The following is a 17,262-nucleotide window of genomic DNA, read 5'->3' on the forward strand; positions in this document are numbered from 1 at the left end:
CGTTCGTCAGAGGCCCTGTCCGGCAGCAAACCTGCCGAACTCACGATGCAACAGCCAGGGAAGAATAAAGGCTACAACGAATATCCAGGTGGTCTCCATTACGAGCATTAAATCTGTTTTATATACCACTCCGCAGCCTACCCCCGAAGGGGGACATGTTTAACAGTCCCGTCCTTTGCTTACCGCACTATTTGTATCGTTCTGCATTCACAGCAGCTCTTCTTGAATAAAACAATGCAGCACCTTTTTGCTTATAATTGCATTTTCTTTTTATACATATGTTCATTAACGGCATGTTGCATCCGTACACTTTGGTACAGCTAAAATACACCAGGGGCTTATGTTTCCCGCATCATGGTGTGATAAGTCCGAACACTTTCACAAGTGCGGCACCCTGAACTTATAGCACTATATGCATCAGCTCTGAATCATGTCTTGGGTCAATAGTTGGGTTTGCCCGGCTCCCATGTTTTGGTACCTTACGTTCCGTTGTATCGGCTAAGGTAGCACTGGGAGAACCACTGCGATTGCGCCCCAGTTGAGCTGGGTTAACGCCTCAGTGGAGAAAGCTAAAACTGACCGTCATGATGAGGCGAGAGCCAGTCGCTGTTCAAAGAGGTTTTTTGCGAGTCCTTAAAGACTTATGCCGCTTAGAGCGAGGAGCCGGATCTTGTCCGTCCCAGGCGTGGACAGCGCCCCAAATTCGGCCTTCCGAAGACTAGGGGCTTCGCCTGAATTTAAAATTATAGAATTCTATGGCTAAGTGAGACTGTTCAAGCATTATAAGTCAGGTTGCCTTGTTCGCTATGTTGAGCGCCTCCCTAGATGGACCCAAAAATGGGAACAAGAGTGCTCAAGTTTATCCCGAACACCCCAGCACTCGTGGCATGGGGGCTGAAGCCGACGACTTGCCATCTCTCATATTTGATAAACAGCCGCACAGAAGGTAATATTTTAAATTAACAAGCGTTGCTTAGCACATATGAACTAAGTTTTCAGCGCACAGGATAACAAAATGCGAGTCTACTCAAAAATTACATCTTTGGAGCACTCCCCCCCAATAGTGCGGGCGCCCTTCAGCACACTCTTATAATACATCTCGGGCATGCGATGCTCCTTGCCCTCTGGTGGCGGGTCCATCACAAGCTTCTGGGCATCCATCTTGCCCCAGTGCACCTTTGCGTGGGCAAGGGCCCGATGGGCACCCTCAATACAGGCGGAGTGCTTGATGACTTCAACCCACGGGCACGCATCCACCAGCCGCCGCACCAGGCCGAAGTAGCTCCCAGGCATGGCCTCCTTAGGCCACAGCCGAACTATGAGGCCCTTCATGGCCTGTTCGGCCGCCTTGTGGAGCTCGACCAGCTGCTTCAGCTGGTCGCTAAGGGGCACCGGATGTCCGGCCTCAGCATACTGAGACCATAAGACCTTCTCCGTCGAGCTCCCCTCCTCGGCCCGGTAGAATGCGGCAGCATCGGACACGCTGCGAGGAAGATCCGCGAACGCTCCAGCTCCGAGTTCGGGTAAGCAACAGGTAATTAACACTCACATGCTTACTTTGCATGAAAAATGCCTTACCCGCTGCTATTTTCTTCACCGCCTCAATCTCCTGGAGGGCCTTGTAGGCTTCGGCCTTAGCGGCTTTGGCACTCTCAAGAGCCGTTGCAAGCTCAGACTCTCGAGTCTTCGAGTCACGCTCCAGGCTCTCATGTTTTTTCACGAGAGCCTGGAGCTCTTGCTGTACCTCCGCCACCCGCGCCTCCTGCTTCTCTCGCTCGGTCCACTCCGTGGCCGCATTGCGTTCAGCCATGGCCACCGCCTCTTTCAAGGTCGCCACCTCGTTAGTGGCCCCTGCAATACCCACATTATCCTTGTCATTCTTTTCGCAACCAAAATCCTTTTCTGTAAGGTACAATTTTAGTAAGGTGTTACTCACCTTCCTTGTCCTCGAGCTGCTTCTTGGCACAGCCGAGCTCGTTCTCGGACCACTCGAGGCTTTCCTTCAACGTATTGACCTCCGCAGTCAGTGCGGCAGAGGTCAGCAGCGCAGCCTGCAATCCCATATTGACATATTTATTATGACTCCTGCGTATATCTTTTTAGATCCTCAGTCCGGCTTTTCTTTCCGAACACCGAACCGAGCATCAGGGGCTACTGTCTATGCGGTACCATTTTATACATATTGAAATTCTTACCTCAAAGCCTGTTAGAAGGCTGCTGCAGGCTTCGGTCAGCCCACTCTTGGCGACCTGAACCTTTTGAATCACCGCACTCATAACAGTGTGGTGTTCCTCTTTGATGGAGGCGCCGTTGAGCGCCTCCAGCAAGTTATCCGGCGCCTCCGGTTAGATGGAGGCTGTCGGCGTCACGGTCTTGCCCTTCTTACGAAGGGGTCGCCCGCCGGGCTCCGGAGCCACTATGGCCGAGTCCGGTGCAAAGTCCGGGAGGTTGTCCTGCGACACCCCCGGGGCCTCCTCCTCCTGGTGGGTCCCTTCCTCGGATCCCACCTCGGCATCATCCGCATCACGGGGGGTGGAGGCCGCCAGAAGAGAATCCATATCCGATGCACCTAAGGACCGCTCGACGAAGCGGGAAGATCATCCTTAGGCGGACTGCAGGGTTGTATGCCGCATTAGAAAGACATTATGTGGCGGAAAAGAAAAACCTTTAAGTTATTCGGGAGTCCGGATACTTACGATCTCACCAGGGGCTTGGCCCTTCGAGGCCAGTCCTCGTCGTCGTCACTGGCGTTGGCGGAGCAGTCCGGGGGAAGAATTTTACCTTCTTGGACCCTTCAGCCTCCCTTGTTGGGGAGGCCTTCCTTTTCTTCCCTCCCCCCGCTGGGGGAGAGGCTTTCTTCTTCTCCTCCTCGCCTTGGTGGGAGGAGTCAGCCTCGGATTCATCATCCGATAGCACCTGAAAACGGGAACTCTTCCGAGTCCCCGTGGCCTTCTTCTTGGCCTTCTTCTCCGGCACCACGTGGGGTGCCGGAGCCAGCAGCCCCGTTAGGCGGGCGTCCCCTGGGTCCTCTGGTAATGGGGCCGGACAGATAGTCCATTCGGCCTTCGCCAACCAGTCCTGTCAAAGGTAAAGGGAGTTTAGATCCCGCATAGAGTCAAACTATGGAAAACAAATGGCAAAATCACTTACCTCATCAGCTAGACGCTGCGAGCGGAATCCGCGATCTTCGGTAGCGAATGCGGGAGCCTCGGCGCCTTTGAACAGCACCTTCCAGACATCTTCGTACGTAGTGTCAAAGAGCCCGCTCAGGGTCTGGTGCTGCGCTGGATCGAACTCCCACATGTTGAAGCCCCGTCGTTGGCACGGGAGAATCCGGCGGATGAGCATGACCTGGACTACGTTGACAAGCTTGAGCTTCTTGTCCACCAGCTTTTGGATGCAGGCTTGGAGTCCGGTCAGCTCCTCCGAATCGCCCCAGATCCAGCCACTCTCTTTCCAGGAGGTGAGCCGTGTAGGGATGCCGGATCTGAATTCGGGGGCCGCTGCCCAATCAGGGTCACACGGCTCGGTGATGTAGAACCACCCCGATTGCCACCCTTTGATGGTTTCCACAAAAGTGCCCTCCAGCCACGTAACGTGGGACATCCTGCCCACCATGGCGCCTCCACACTCCGCTTGGCTGCCCTTCACAACCTTCGGCTTGACACTGAAGGTCTTGAGCCACAAGCCGAAGTGGGGCTGGATGCAGAGGAAGGCCTCGCACACGACGATAAACGCCGAGATGTTGAGGATGAAATTCGGGGCCAGATCATGGAAATCTAGGCCGTAGTAGAACATGAGCCCCCGGACAAAGGGATGAAGTGGGAAGCCCAGTCCGCGGAGGAAATGGGGAAGAAATACTACCCTCTCATGGGGCCTGGGGGTGGGGATGAGCTCTCCCTCGTCGGGGAGCCGGTGCGCGATGTCGCTGGACAAATATCCGACGTCACGCAGCTTCTGGATCTGCCCCTCCGTGACGGAGGAGGCCATCCACTTGCCTCCCGCTCCGGACATAGTTGGAGAAGGTTGAGGTGAGAAGTGAGGACTTGGGCGCTGGAGCTCGAGTTCGCAGAGATGGATAAGCCAAGGAGGAAGAAGGCGCAGGTGAAAGGGTTGGATCTTTATCCCCTTATATGGGCGGACAAAAACATGTGTCCCCACTGGCCTGGTAAAACTCGCTTATCTCCCAAGCGTCACAATCAATGGCGCGGTTGGGTTACCCACGTCCGTATTGATGGGAATCCCGGAATAAGGGGAACACGATCTCTGCTTCGACAAGACGTGCCAAGGAAACTGCCTCGCTAAATGTGCTGAGGTGATACAATAAAAACAATTCGAGTAAAGGCTTGGTAATGGTGTGACGTCATGCCACAAAATACGTCAGCAGATTGAACTTGTGTAATATTATTCTCTCTACGGTGGTACGTGGAATTTATTTTTGCAGAGCCGGACACTATCCTAGTGTTCACGATCTTCTACAAATTATTCAGAGGAAGAACCCGCCTTGCAATGCCGAAGACAACATGTGCGCCGGACTCGTCGTCATTGAAGCCTGGTTCAGGGGCTACTGAGGGAGTTCCGGACTAGGGGGTGTCCGGATAGCCGAACTATCATGATCGGCCGGACTCCAAGACTATGAAGATACAAGATTGAAGACTTCGTCCCGTGTCCAGATGGGACTTTCCTTGGCGTGGAAGGCAAGCTTGGTGATACGGATATGTAGATCTCCTACCATTGTAACCGACTTTGTGTAACCCTAGCCCTCTCCGGTGTCTATATAAACCGGATGGCTTTAGTCCATAGGACGAACAACAATCATACCATAGGCTAGCTTCTAGGGTTTAGCCTCCTTGATCTCGTGGTAGATCTACTCTTGTAACACACATCATCAATATTAATCAAACAGGACGTAGGGTTTTACCTCCATCAAGAGGGCCCGAACCTGGGTAAAACATCGTGTCCCTTGTCTCCTGTTACCATCCGCCTAGACGCACAGTTCGGGACCCCCTACCCGAGATCCGCCAGTTTTGACACGGACAGCCGCCTTGACCTTCAAATTCATCCATCGCGTCATTAGGTGGCAATTTTGAGTCCCCGTGATAGCATCCACGGGATAGCTGGCAGGAGCCGTCAAGACATGCTCCGGTTGAAGCAGCTCCATGGAAGCCATGCTGCTTCTCCGCTGAGATGGCGGGGTAGCTTCGGGGGAAGCTTCGGCAGGTCGTTTGTCGCGATCTGCTTCTCATTCCTCTAGCCCCATTACCCTTTCGTTCAGCACTTGCAGTTGGCTCTGCTCCAGTTTCTTCCTCCTCTCGTGGGTTTTGTAACCCCCTGCGTCCGGGAAACCAACCTTCCACGGAATGGAGCCTGGCGTGCCTCGTGTCCGTCCAGGGTGCTCAGGATTCCCGAGGGCCATTGTGAGCTCGTCCCTCTCCCTGTCTAGAATGAACGTCCCTTGCTACGATGCACGGATATACTACCGAAGCCTTGTGATTGGTGTTTTCAGTTGCTCGTCCATCCAACGGCACTCCCCTGTTACAGGGTCCAATGTTCCGCCAGCCCCGAAGAACAAAGTCCGGCAACGGTCTGGCCATCTCATTGTCTCTGGTTCGATCCCTTTATCAAGCAGATCATTCTCAGCCTTGGACCACTTAGGCCGGGCTTGCAGGTAGCCACCTGACCCCGTGCGATGGTGAAACTTCTTCTTCGCAACATTTTGCTTGTTTGTCGCCGACATCTTCTTACTCTTTTCTGATGTCGTGTAGGCCACAAATGCGAGCCAGTGATCTCTGATCTTCTCATAATTGTCGATGAATTCTGGTGTCTCTTCTTTGGCGACAAACTTTGTCAACTCTTTCCTCCACCTCCTGAATAGGCCTGCCATCTTCTTAAGAGCACAAGACTTGATTAATTGCTCTTTAACTGGCTTCTCCGGATCCTCCTCTTGCGGTAGGGTGATATTTGCCTTCAGCTCAGTCCAAAGATCATATTTCTGCATATCATTGACATAAGACACCTGAGGGTCTTCCTCCTTAGGCTTATACCATTGGTGGATGCTGATCGGGATCTTGTCCCTAACAAGAACCCCGCACTGAGCAACAAATGCGTTCTTTGTCCGGATGGGTTCAATCGGTTCACCGTCGCGCGCGATTGCTGTGATCTCAAACTTTTCATCCGAGCTCAACTTTTTCTTCGGGCCTCGTCTCCTTACCGAAGTTGTGCTCGATCCGGAGGGCTAGAAAAAGGAAGAAATACGAGAGTTAATTAATATGTGTACATATACCAAAACAATGAATGCATCAATTAACTAGTCAGCACGGGCTTAACTAATATATATATACCTGGCCGGACTCGGTTCGGCCACCGGAGCAGTCAGCACGGTCTCCTTCTTGTACCTCCATTGGGTCATCACCGGAGCCATCATGAACATAGCCCTCTTCTTGTACCGGCATTAGTGGGCCGGAGCCATCATGAACATAGTCCTCTTCTTCACCCAGTCCTTCCTAACCAACGACGTCGATGAAAAATGACGCAACGACATCAGTTCCTTCTGCGATTATCTCCCCCAACTTCGCTTCTGTTACTTCATCTCGGTAGTGCTCCATAGTTTCTGCAAATATTTACAACATGTCAATTATTATTCAAACATGCATGGTACAGATGGATATATATTAGTGGCAAACGTAGAACTAGCTAGCTAATCACAATAAGGAATCATATAAATTAGTGGCCTCGACGCTGCTTCTCTAGGGTTTCGGGTGGCCTCGACACAACGCTTCAAGGGTTTGGGGTGGCCTCGACGACAACGCTCTTTTAACTTGGTAAATTTGGGTGGCCTCAAGAGAGTTTGTCGGGTAGGGGCGCAGCGGGAGGGGGTAGGAGACCAACATCGTTTTTTCTCTAGGGTTTGGGTGTCCTCGAGAGTTTTGGTCGAGCGAGAGGCCGAGGGGGGTATATCGACGACGACAGAGGAGAACATCGAAGAAAAAAAAGAAAGAAAAAGAGGAGAAGAAGAAAGGAATAAAGGAGAACAAGAAAAAATAGAAAAAAATAGAATTTTTCTATTTTTTCTTCTTCTCCTCTATTCCTTTCTTCTTCTCCTCTTCTTTTTCTTCTTTTTTCCCCTTCTTATTTTACTTTTTCCTCTACACTAAACTAAAATGCACTAACCTAAAACCTAATACTAACAACCTAAATAAAAAATTAATATATATATTAAAAAACATATATAAACAAAAAAAATGCTATGAACATTATATTCATACATAGATAGCCACATCAATTCATCATATAGCTACCACATACATATATACATTATATATACGAAAAAATGCATATATACACATATATACACATATACACACAAAAATACACATATATACACATATATACACATACAAACACATATATACACATATATACACATATACACAAAACAAATGCATATATACACATATACAAAAAAAATGCAGGGCAGGGGCGGCCGCGCAGGTGCGCTGAAAAGAGGCCTTTGGTCCCGGTTGGTGCCACCAACCGGGACTAAAGGGTGGGCATTGGTACCGGTTGGTGCCACGAACCGGTACCAATGCCCCCCTTTAGTCCCCGATGATGGCACCAACCGGGACCAAAGGTCGTGTGCTGGCACGGTGCGGCACGAAAGTTTAGTCCCACCTCGCTAACTGAGAGGGGTGCGCAGTGGTTTATAAGCCCCACTGTCGCACCCCTCTCGAGCTCCTCTCCACTGCAGGCTTACGGGCCTACTTACTACTACGTTGCTTGATGGGCTTACTGGGCCTCCTGCGGGCCTGAATCCTGGCCCATGGTGGGTTTCTAGTCGTATTCAGGCCGTTGGGGCCCAGTAGGAGGCACTTTTTTTTCTTTACTTATTGTTGCTATTTTTATTTTTTTCCCAGTTTTTTTGTTTTGTTTTCTGCATTATTTATTTTCTTTTGTTTTTTGCTTTATTTTTTAATTCATTTTGCTTTTAGTTTTAGAAAAATTATAAACTTTCTGTTAATGTCATTAGTTCTCAAATCTGAAAACACTTTTTTGTTTTTTTTTGTTTTGTTTCTTGCTTTATTTATTTTATTTTGTTTCTACTTACAACAAAATACTTATTGTTGCTATTTTTATTTTTAGTTTTAGTTTTTTTGTTTTGCTCTCTGCATTATTTATTTATTCTTGTTTTTTTGCTTTAGTTTTTAATTCATTTTGCTTTTAGTTTTAGAAAAATTATAAACTTTTTGTTAGTGCCATTCGTTCTCAAATTTGAAAACACTTTTTTTGTTTTTTTTGTTTTGTTTCTTGCTTTATTTATTTTATTTTGTTTGTACTTACAACAAAATACTTATTGTTGCTATTTTTATTTTTTTTCCAGTTTTTTTGTTTTGCTTTCTGCATTATTTATTTTCTTTTGTTTTTTGCTTTATTTTTTAATTATTTTTTGCTTTTAGTTTTAGAAAAGGAGCGAACCGGGATTAATGGTATTACGAGGGCCGAACCGTAAGACATTAAAGCATTTCAAATGAACTCTGAAAAAGTTGAAAGTTGAAAGTTGGCATGGTATCATAATTTTGTCTGTTACAAAGTTGGCATGGTATCATCATAATAGTTGCGGGAGAAAGTCTTCACTTTTTCTTCGCTTGTGTCATTTGCTTATTGCGCCGTAACCATGGATAATCTTCATCGTTTATCAGGATGTTGGGGTCAGCCTTGACTTTGAAGGGAGGAATTTCATGAAATTTTTCATAATTTTCAGACATATCTGTCTTGCCCTCCACTCCCACGATGTCCCTTTTTCCTGAAAGAACTATGTGGCGCTTTGGCTCACCGTATGATGTATTCGCTTCCTTATCTTTTCTTTTTCTCGGTCTGGTAGACATGTCCTTCACATAGATAACCTGTGCCACATCATTGGCTAGGACGAACGTTTCGTCAGTGTACCCAAGATTTTTCAGATCCACTGTTGTCATTCCGTACTGTGGGTCTACCTGTAACCCGCCTCCTGACAGATTGACCCATTTGCACTTAAACAAAGGAACCTTAAAATCATGTCTGTAGTCAAGTTCCCATATGTCCACTATGTAACCATAATACGTGTCCTTTCCCCTCTCGGTTGTTGCATCAAAGCGGACACCGCTGTTTTGGTTGGTGCTCTTTTTATCTTGGTCAATCGTGTAAAATGTATTCTCATTTATCTCGTATCCTTTCCAAATCGTAACAGTCGAAGATGGTCCCCTGGACAACAAGTACAGCTCATCACAAACAGTGTTGTCACCTCTGAGACGTGTTTCCAACCAACTATTGAAAGTCCTGATGTGTTCACATGTAATCCAGTCGTCGCACTGCACCGGGTGTTTGGAGCGCAGACTGTTCTTGTGTTCATCGACATACGGGGTCACCAAGGTAGAGTTCTGTAGAACTGTGTAGCGTGCTTGAGACCAAGAATATCCGTCCCTGCATATTATTGAGTCCCTTCCAGGTGTGCCTTTTCCAGTTAGTCTCCCCTCATACCGTGATTTAGGGAGACCTATCTTCTTAAGGTCAGGAATGAAGTCAACACAAAACCCGATGACAACCTCTGTTGGATGGCCCATGGAGATGCTTCCTTCTGGCCTAGCACGGTTACAGACATATTTCTTTAGGACTCCCATGAACCTCTCAAAGGGGTACATATTGTGTAGAAATACGGAGCCCAGAATGACAATCTCGTCGACTAGATGAACTAGGACGTGCGTCATGATATTGAAGAAGGATGGTGGGAACACCAGCTCGAAACTGACAAGACATTGCACCACATCACTCCTTAGCCTTGGTATGATTTCTGGATCGATCACCTTCTGAGAGATTGCATTGAGGAATGCACATAGCTTCACAATGGCTAATCGGACGTTTTCCGGTAGAAGCCCCCTCAATGCAACCGGAAGCAGTTGCGTCATAATCACGTGGCAGTCATGAGACTTTAGGTTCTGGAACTTTTTCTCTGCCATATTTATTATTCCCTTTATATTCGACGAGAAGCCAGTCGGGACCTTCATACTAAGCAGGCATTCAAAGAAGATTTCCTTCTCTTCTTTGGTAAGAGCATAGCTGGCAGGACCTTCATACTGCTTTGGAGGCATATGCCGTCTTTTTCGTGCAAACATTGCAGGTCCTCCCATGCCTCAGCTGTATCTTTTGTCTTTCCATACACGCCCAAGAAGCCTAGCAGGTTCACACAAAGGTTCTTCGTCACGTGCATCACGTCAATTAAAGAGCGAACCTCTAGGTCTTTCCAGTAGGGTAGGTCCCAAAATATAGATTTCTTCTTCCACATGGGTGCGTGTTCCCCAGCGTCATTCGGAACAGCTAGTGCGTCGGGACCCTTTCCAAAGATTACGTGTAAATCATTGACCATAGCAAGTACGTGATCACCGGTACGCATGGCGGGCTTCTTCCGGTGATCTGCCTCGCCTTTGAAATGCTTGCCTTTCTTTCGACATTGATGGTTGGTCGGAAGAAATCGACGATGGCCTAGGTACACATTCTTCCTGCAGCTTCCCAGGTATATACTTTCGGTGTCAAGTAAACAGTGCATGCATGCGTGGTATCCCTTGTTTGTCTGTCCTGAAAGGTTACTGAGAGCGGGCCAATCGTTGATGGTCACGAATAGCAATGCCTTTAGGTCAAATTCCTCTTGTTTGTGCTCATCCCACGTACGTACACCGTTTCCATTCCACAGCTGCAAAAGTTCTTCAACTAATGGCCTTAGGTACACATCAATGTCATTGTCGGGTTGCTTAGGGCCTTGGATGAGAACTGGCATCATAATGAACTTCCGCTTCATGCACATCCAAGGAGGAAGGTTATACATACATAGAGTCACGGGCCAGGTGCTGTAATTGCTGCTCTGCTCCCCGAAAGGATTAATGCCATCCGCGCTTAAAGAAAACCATACGTTCCTTGGGTCACGTGCAAACTCAGCCCAGTACTTTCTCTAAATTTTTCTCCACTGCGACCCGTCAGCGGGTGCTCTCAACTTCCCGTCTTTCTTACGGTCCTCACTTTGCCATCGCATCAACTTGGCATGCTCTCCGTTTCTGAACAGACGTTTCAACCGTGGTATTATAGGAGCATACCACATCACCTTCGCAGGAACCCTCTTCCTGGGGGGGTCGTCGTCAACATCACCAGGGTCATCTCATCTGATCTTATATCGTAATGCACCGCATATCGGGCATGCGTTCAGATCCTTGTACGCACCGTGGTAGAGGATGCAGTCATTAGAGCATGCATGTATCTTCTGCACCTTCAGTCCTAGAGGGCATACGACCTTCTTTGTTGTGTATGTACTGTCGGGCAATTCGTTATCCTTTGGAAGCTTCTTCTTCAATATTTTCAATAGCTTCTCAAATCCTTTGTCTGGCATAGCATTCTCTGCCTTCCACTGCAGCAATTCCAGTACGGTACCGAGCTTTGTGTTGCTATCTTCGCAATTGGGGTACAACCCTTTTTTGTGATCCTCTAACATGTGATTGAACTTCAGCTTCTCCTTTTGACTTTCGCATTGCATCCTTGCATCGACAATGACCCGGCGGAGATCATCATCATCAGGCACATCGTCTGGTTCCTCTTGATCTTCAGCAGCTTCACCCGTTGCAGCATCATCGTGCACATCGTCTTGTTCCTCTTGATGTTCAGTAGCATCACCGTATTCAGGGGGCACGTAGTTGCATCGTACTCTTATTCTTCACCGTCTTCCATCATAACCCCTATTTCTCCGTGCCTCGTCCAAACATTATATTGTGGCATGAAACCCTTGTAAAGCAGGTGGGTGTGAAGGATTTTTCGGTCAGAGTAAGACTTCGTATTCCCACATATAGGGCATGGACAACACATAAAACCATTCTGCTTGTTTGCCTCAGCAACTTCGAGAAAATCATGCACGCCCTTAATGTACTCGGAGGTGCGTCTGTTACCGTACATCCATTGCCAGTTCATCTGCGTGCATTATATATAATTAAGTGTGTCAAAAATCATTACAGAACATCATGAATAGATAACTAAGTGACCAAATTAATAGAAGTTCATCATCACATTAAAACCAAAGTACATACATAGTTCTCATCTTCAAGCGAAAATCATTACAGAACAACATAAAGCTCTGCAGAGCATCTAAATTAATTAAACCATACATTGAAACTATGTAAAACATTTCAATGCGAAAACAAATGCGATCATAATCGCAACCAAGGTAACAACTGATCCAACGGCATAATGATACCAGGCCTCGGTATGAATGGCATATTTTCTAATCTTTCTAATCTTCAAGCGCATTGCATCCATCTTGATCTTGTGATCATCGACGACATCCGCAACATGCAACTCCAATATCATCTTCTCCTCCTCAATTTTTTCTTATTTTTTCCTTCAAGAAATTGTTTTCTTCTTCAACTAAATTTAACCTCTCGACAATAGGGTCGGTTGGAATTTCCGGTTCAACAACCTCCTAGATAAATAAAATCTATGTCATGTTGGTCGGCATAATTTTCATAAATAATAAATGAACCAATAGTTATGAAAAGATAATATATACCACATCCGAATCATAGAGAGGACGAGGGCCGACGGGGGCGGATACCAAAACCATCGCACTATATAGGATGCAATAATAAAAGTAAGAAAATAATACAAGTATCTATCTAAACGTACAAGTAAGAATATTTTTCCTTTCAGAAAGAAGATAAGAACAAGAGGTTCACCACGGTGGTGCCGGCGATGAGATCGGCGCGGGTGATCGACGGCGGTGAAGACGGGTACGAGGCGTGAAGGACCACTAAACCTAGACAAATATTGAGGAAAATGGAGCTTGGAGGTCGAGCTTGGAGAGGAGAAAGCTTAAGTAGTGTGGCTCGGGCATTTCATCGAACACCTTGTGTGCATAGGAGGTGAGCTAGAGCACCACCAAGCCCTCTCCCCCTCGCGGCTGCCAGAAAAAACAGAGCAGTGTGCTCTACTCTTACGCGAGGGGTATATATAGGCACCTCATTGGTCCCGGTTGGTGGCTTGGACCGGGACTAAAGGGCAGCCTTTGGTCCTGGTTCGTGGCACCAACCGGGACCAATGGTGGTGGGTCAGGAGCGAGGCCCATTGGTCCCGGTTCGCCCCACCAACCGGGACCAAAAGGTCCAGACGAACCGGGACCAATGGCCCATGTGGCCCGGCCGGCCCCCGGAGCTCACGAACCGGGTCCAATGCCACCATTGGTCCCGGTTCTGGATTGAACCGGGACTAATGGGCTGACACGGCCTGGACCAATGCCCCCTTTTCTACTAGTGTGAGGAGGAGGAGGAGGAGGAGGATGCATCAAGTGATGACGGCAAGAGAAGCCCCACACCCAACTCGGTTTCATACTCGAAGTCAAAACGACCGGATGGGTGCAAGAAAGACAAAACCGAAAAGAAGAAGAGGAAAGGAGATGATGAGCTCAAAAATGCTATGAAAGCTATTGTGAAGGCAAGAAAAGAAGCCAACGAGGTGAGGAAAATGGCAAGGAACCAAGATGCCGCGGCCGAGGAGAGGAGGTTGGCGGCCGAGGAGAGGAGGGTGGCCGCCGAGGAGAGGAAAGTGGCATTGAATGAGAGGAAGTTGGCCATGGAGGAGCGAGCCAAGTTGTTGGAATGGGAGAAGCACTTGTTCTTCTTGGACACATCTAACCTCAATGAGGCGCAAAAGGAGTTTGTCAATCTTTCCCGTCAAAAAGTGTTGATCCAAAAAAGAGCCATGATGCGCGCAATGGGTGGCGGTGGCATTGGCGCAATGGGTGGTGGTGGCCTTGGCGGCATGGGTGGCGGTGGCCTTGTCGCCATGGGTGGCATGGGTGGCTTCGGAGGTACCATGGGCGGTTTAGGTGCCATGGGAGGCATGGGTGCACCTCCGGCCGCCATGGAGGTATGGGTGGCTCTGGAGCACCCCCCGACGCTATGGCCGCCATGGGAGGCATGAGTTTTGCTTCTCTCATGGGAGGCATGGGTGCACCTCCGGCCGCCATGGGCGAAATGTCTTTCGATGTGCCTCCTCACACACATTCCCATGAAGATGCCGTTGAAGATCTTGCCAACACCATCGGAGCTTCACATGATGCGGTGCGTGATGAGGAGAGGGAGGAAGATTCATCTTCGGAGGCGGAAGAATCGTCTTCGGAAGATGAGGACGAAGACGAGAAAGAGGATTGATGTGTCTTTCGTTTGTGTCTTGAACTTGGTTTGCATTTTGAACTTAGTTGGATGAACTTGTGAGCATGAACTTTTATTCATCAACTTGTTTGTGTAAAATTTTATATGTCATGTTCATTGCATTTTAAATGTTTCAAATTCATTTTGGGTCCAAAATGCCATATGTGCAATGCCCCGGCAAGTCGCGCGTGCTGCATTTTTTGCGTGCTGCTGGAACAGCGCGCGCTGCATTTTAGCGCGGTTGTTAGAGCTAGCACTGACGGCCGCGCAAAACCAGCCGAAGCGCGCGCGGCAAACTAATGTTTTGCGTGCGGCGCGAAGCGTGGCTGTTGGAGATGCTCTTAGTTTTACTCGGCGCTGTCAAAGATCCAGCCGGCCGTTTCTATAGACGTTGCTATTTTGTGCTATAGCCAATGACTGGTGAGGATCCTTTCCTCGCAGGCCCATCAGTGTGTGCCTCCTGGGTGAGTAAGAGGGAGACGTGACGTGGATCGTGGGTGAATATGCAGTGAACGAATGATGAGCACCTTCACCATCCACGGTCCATGTACCTTGTGAAATTAAGAGCTGGAGTGAGGTGAGGAACCACCGCGTCATCAGTCGCCAGAGAAGAACGCTATTTCGGCGTTGTAAACGCTTTTTACCACGCCGCGACCACGTGTGTCGGTTGAAGATGCTCTTAGTGGATGGCCATCGCCGTCCGCCGTCCATCGTTTGTGAAGGATGCATGCCTGTAATCGGCATCACCTCACCATCGTCCAACCAATAATTATCTTTCTGTGGCCCATGTAGCAGCACTGCAGCACAGCAGCAGTGTCCACCATCTACTTTTCAGCGTCGAGGGAACCTATCGTACGTCTGCATCTCGATCCAGCGCTAGCTGTGCTCGTGATTCTATTTGTCTTGGCCTTCCAGATGCTAATCTATAGGGAGCTCCTCCTTCCGGCATACAACAAGTAAATTATCCTCTACTTCGTGTTGACTTGTTGTACGGCGCTCGGCGCGGCCATGGCAGTACAGCCGCTGCACTTCGTCCTGGTGCCGCTCCTCGCGCCGGGCCACGTCATCCCCATGCTCGACCTGGCACGCCTCATCGCCGGCCGCGGCGGCGCGCACGTCACCGTGGTCCTCACTCCCGTCAGCGCCGCGCGCAACCGGGCCGTCCTGGAGCACGCTCTCCGCGAGGGGCTCGCCGTCGACGTGGCCGAGCTGCAGTTCCCGCGCCCGGCACTGGGGTTGCCCGAGGGGTGCGAGAGCCACGACATGGTCACCGAGCCCTCCCACATCATGCTCTTCTATGAAGCCGTGTGGCTGCTCGCCGGGCCGCTGGAGACGTACCTCCGCGCGCTGCCACGGCGGCCGGACTGCCTCGTCGCGGACACTTGCAACCCGTGGACGGCCGACGTCGCGCGCCGGCTTGACATCCCACGGTTCGTGTTCCACGGCCCGTCCGCGTTCTTCCTCCTGGCGCACCATAGCCTGGCCAAGCACGGCGTGCACGACAACGACAGCGTCGCCGCCGGCGAGTTCGAGCAGTTCGAGGTGCCCGACTTTCCCGGGCGCGTCGTCACGAGCAAGGCCACGTCGCGTGGGTTCTTCCAGTTTCCTGGGATGGAGAAGGAAAGGCGTGACGCGCTGCGCGCCGAGGCCACCGCCGACGGCTTCGTCTTCAACACGTGCGCGGCTTTCGAGAGCGCGTACATCAAGGGATACGGAGACGCGCTCGACCGGAAGGTGTGGGCGGTCGGACCGCTCTGCCTTCTGGACTCGGACGCGGAGACGACGGCCGGAAGAGGCAACCGCGCGGCCGTGGACGCCGGCCTGGTCGCCTCTTGGCTCGACGAGCGGCCGCACCAGTCCGTGCTCTACGTCAGCTTCGGCAGCATGGCCCGCCTCTTGCCGTCGCAGCTCGCCGAGCTCGCCGCCGGGCTGGAATCGTCAAATCGGCCGTTCGTCTGGGTGATTAGGGACTGGGAGACCGACGACCTCGACGCCGGGTTCGACGAGGGCGTGGAGGGCCGCGGACTTGTCATCCGTGGGTGGGCGCCGCAGATGACCATCCTGTCGCACCCGGCGGTGGGCGGCTTTCTGACGCACTGCGGGTGGAACTCCACGTTGGAGTCGCTCTCCCACGGCGTGCCGCTGCTGACATGGCCGCACATCGCCGACCAGTTCCTGAACGAGACGCTGGTCGTGGACGTGCTCGGCGCCGGCGTCCGCGTCGGTGTTAAGGTGCCAGCCTTGCACGTGTTCCTGAATCCCGAGCTATACGCGGAACAGGTCGGGAGAGACGACATCAAGTGGGCACTGACAGAGCTGATGGATGAGGGGGCGGGAATACGGGCGACGGCGAAGAAGCTCGCGACGATGGCAAGGGAGGCGATGGCGGAGGGCGGGTCGTCGGACCGGGATGTGGCCGATATGGTTCGCCATGTGGGGGAGCTCGCGCAGAGGAAGGAGAAGGGCGTGCCCGAGCTTGGAAACAACGAGAAGACAGATGGTCAAGTCAAAACTTCCGCCCTAGGATAATTAAGACATGTACTAGTCCCTCAGTCTGAAATTATTTGTCAAAAAAATGAACGTATTTTAGTTCTAGATAGTATATCCATTTTAGGATAATTTCATACGAAGAGAGTACTAGACATGAATAACAGGACATGCCGATATGGTGAGAGAGGTGTGGAGTACACCTATTATTCTCCTTATCCTGTCCGTTTATTTCCGTATTTTTTGTTTATTTCTATTTTCAAGTGAGAATGCTCCTTTTTTCCGTCCTATTTAATTATTTAGCGACAATACTACACCTACGAAACCATTACGAAACCACCCTAAACCCAATAAGAAGACCCCACCTAATCCATCACCCTAAACCCAATACTACACCTACGAAACCATCTACGTTAATCCATACAACGAATTACGTATTACGTATGTATAGCATTGTTCTTTATTTAACCATGTACATGTTCTTAAAACCTGTCTCTTTCAATATACTTGATGTCTTTCTTGCGTCAAAAATGGCACCTATATCACTCCAACTCCCAACCCC

The 17,262-nt window shown here is 49.8% G+C and overlaps 1 protein-coding gene across 1 annotated transcript; it reads left to right on the forward strand.

The window, feature by feature from the left end:
* Positions 1 to 14,951: 14,951 nt before the first annotated feature.
* On the forward strand, positions 14,952 to 16,935 carry LOC123114257 (UDP-glycosyltransferase 73E1-like). Its single transcript, XM_044535668.1, has one exon. It carries the CDS (start codon positions 15,222 to 15,224, stop codon positions 16,740 to 16,742), a length of 1,521 nt encoding a protein of 506 aa, XP_044391603.1. The 5' UTR covers positions 14,952 to 15,221; the 3' UTR covers positions 16,743 to 16,935.
* The last annotated feature ends 327 nt before the right edge of the window (positions 16,936 to 17,262 follow it).

The sequence above is a fragment of the Triticum aestivum genome, chromosome 5B (genome assembly GCF_018294505.1).
Source record: "Triticum aestivum cultivar Chinese Spring chromosome 5B, IWGSC CS RefSeq v2.1, whole genome shotgun sequence".
NCBI classification, from domain to species: domain Eukaryota; kingdom Viridiplantae; phylum Streptophyta; class Magnoliopsida; order Poales; family Poaceae; genus Triticum; species Triticum aestivum.

Coding starts and splice junctions, on each gene's coding strand:
- LOC123114257 (XM_044535668.1), top strand. CDS start 15,222: ATGGCAGTACAGCCGCTGCACTTCGTCCTGGTGCCGCTCCTCGCGCCG.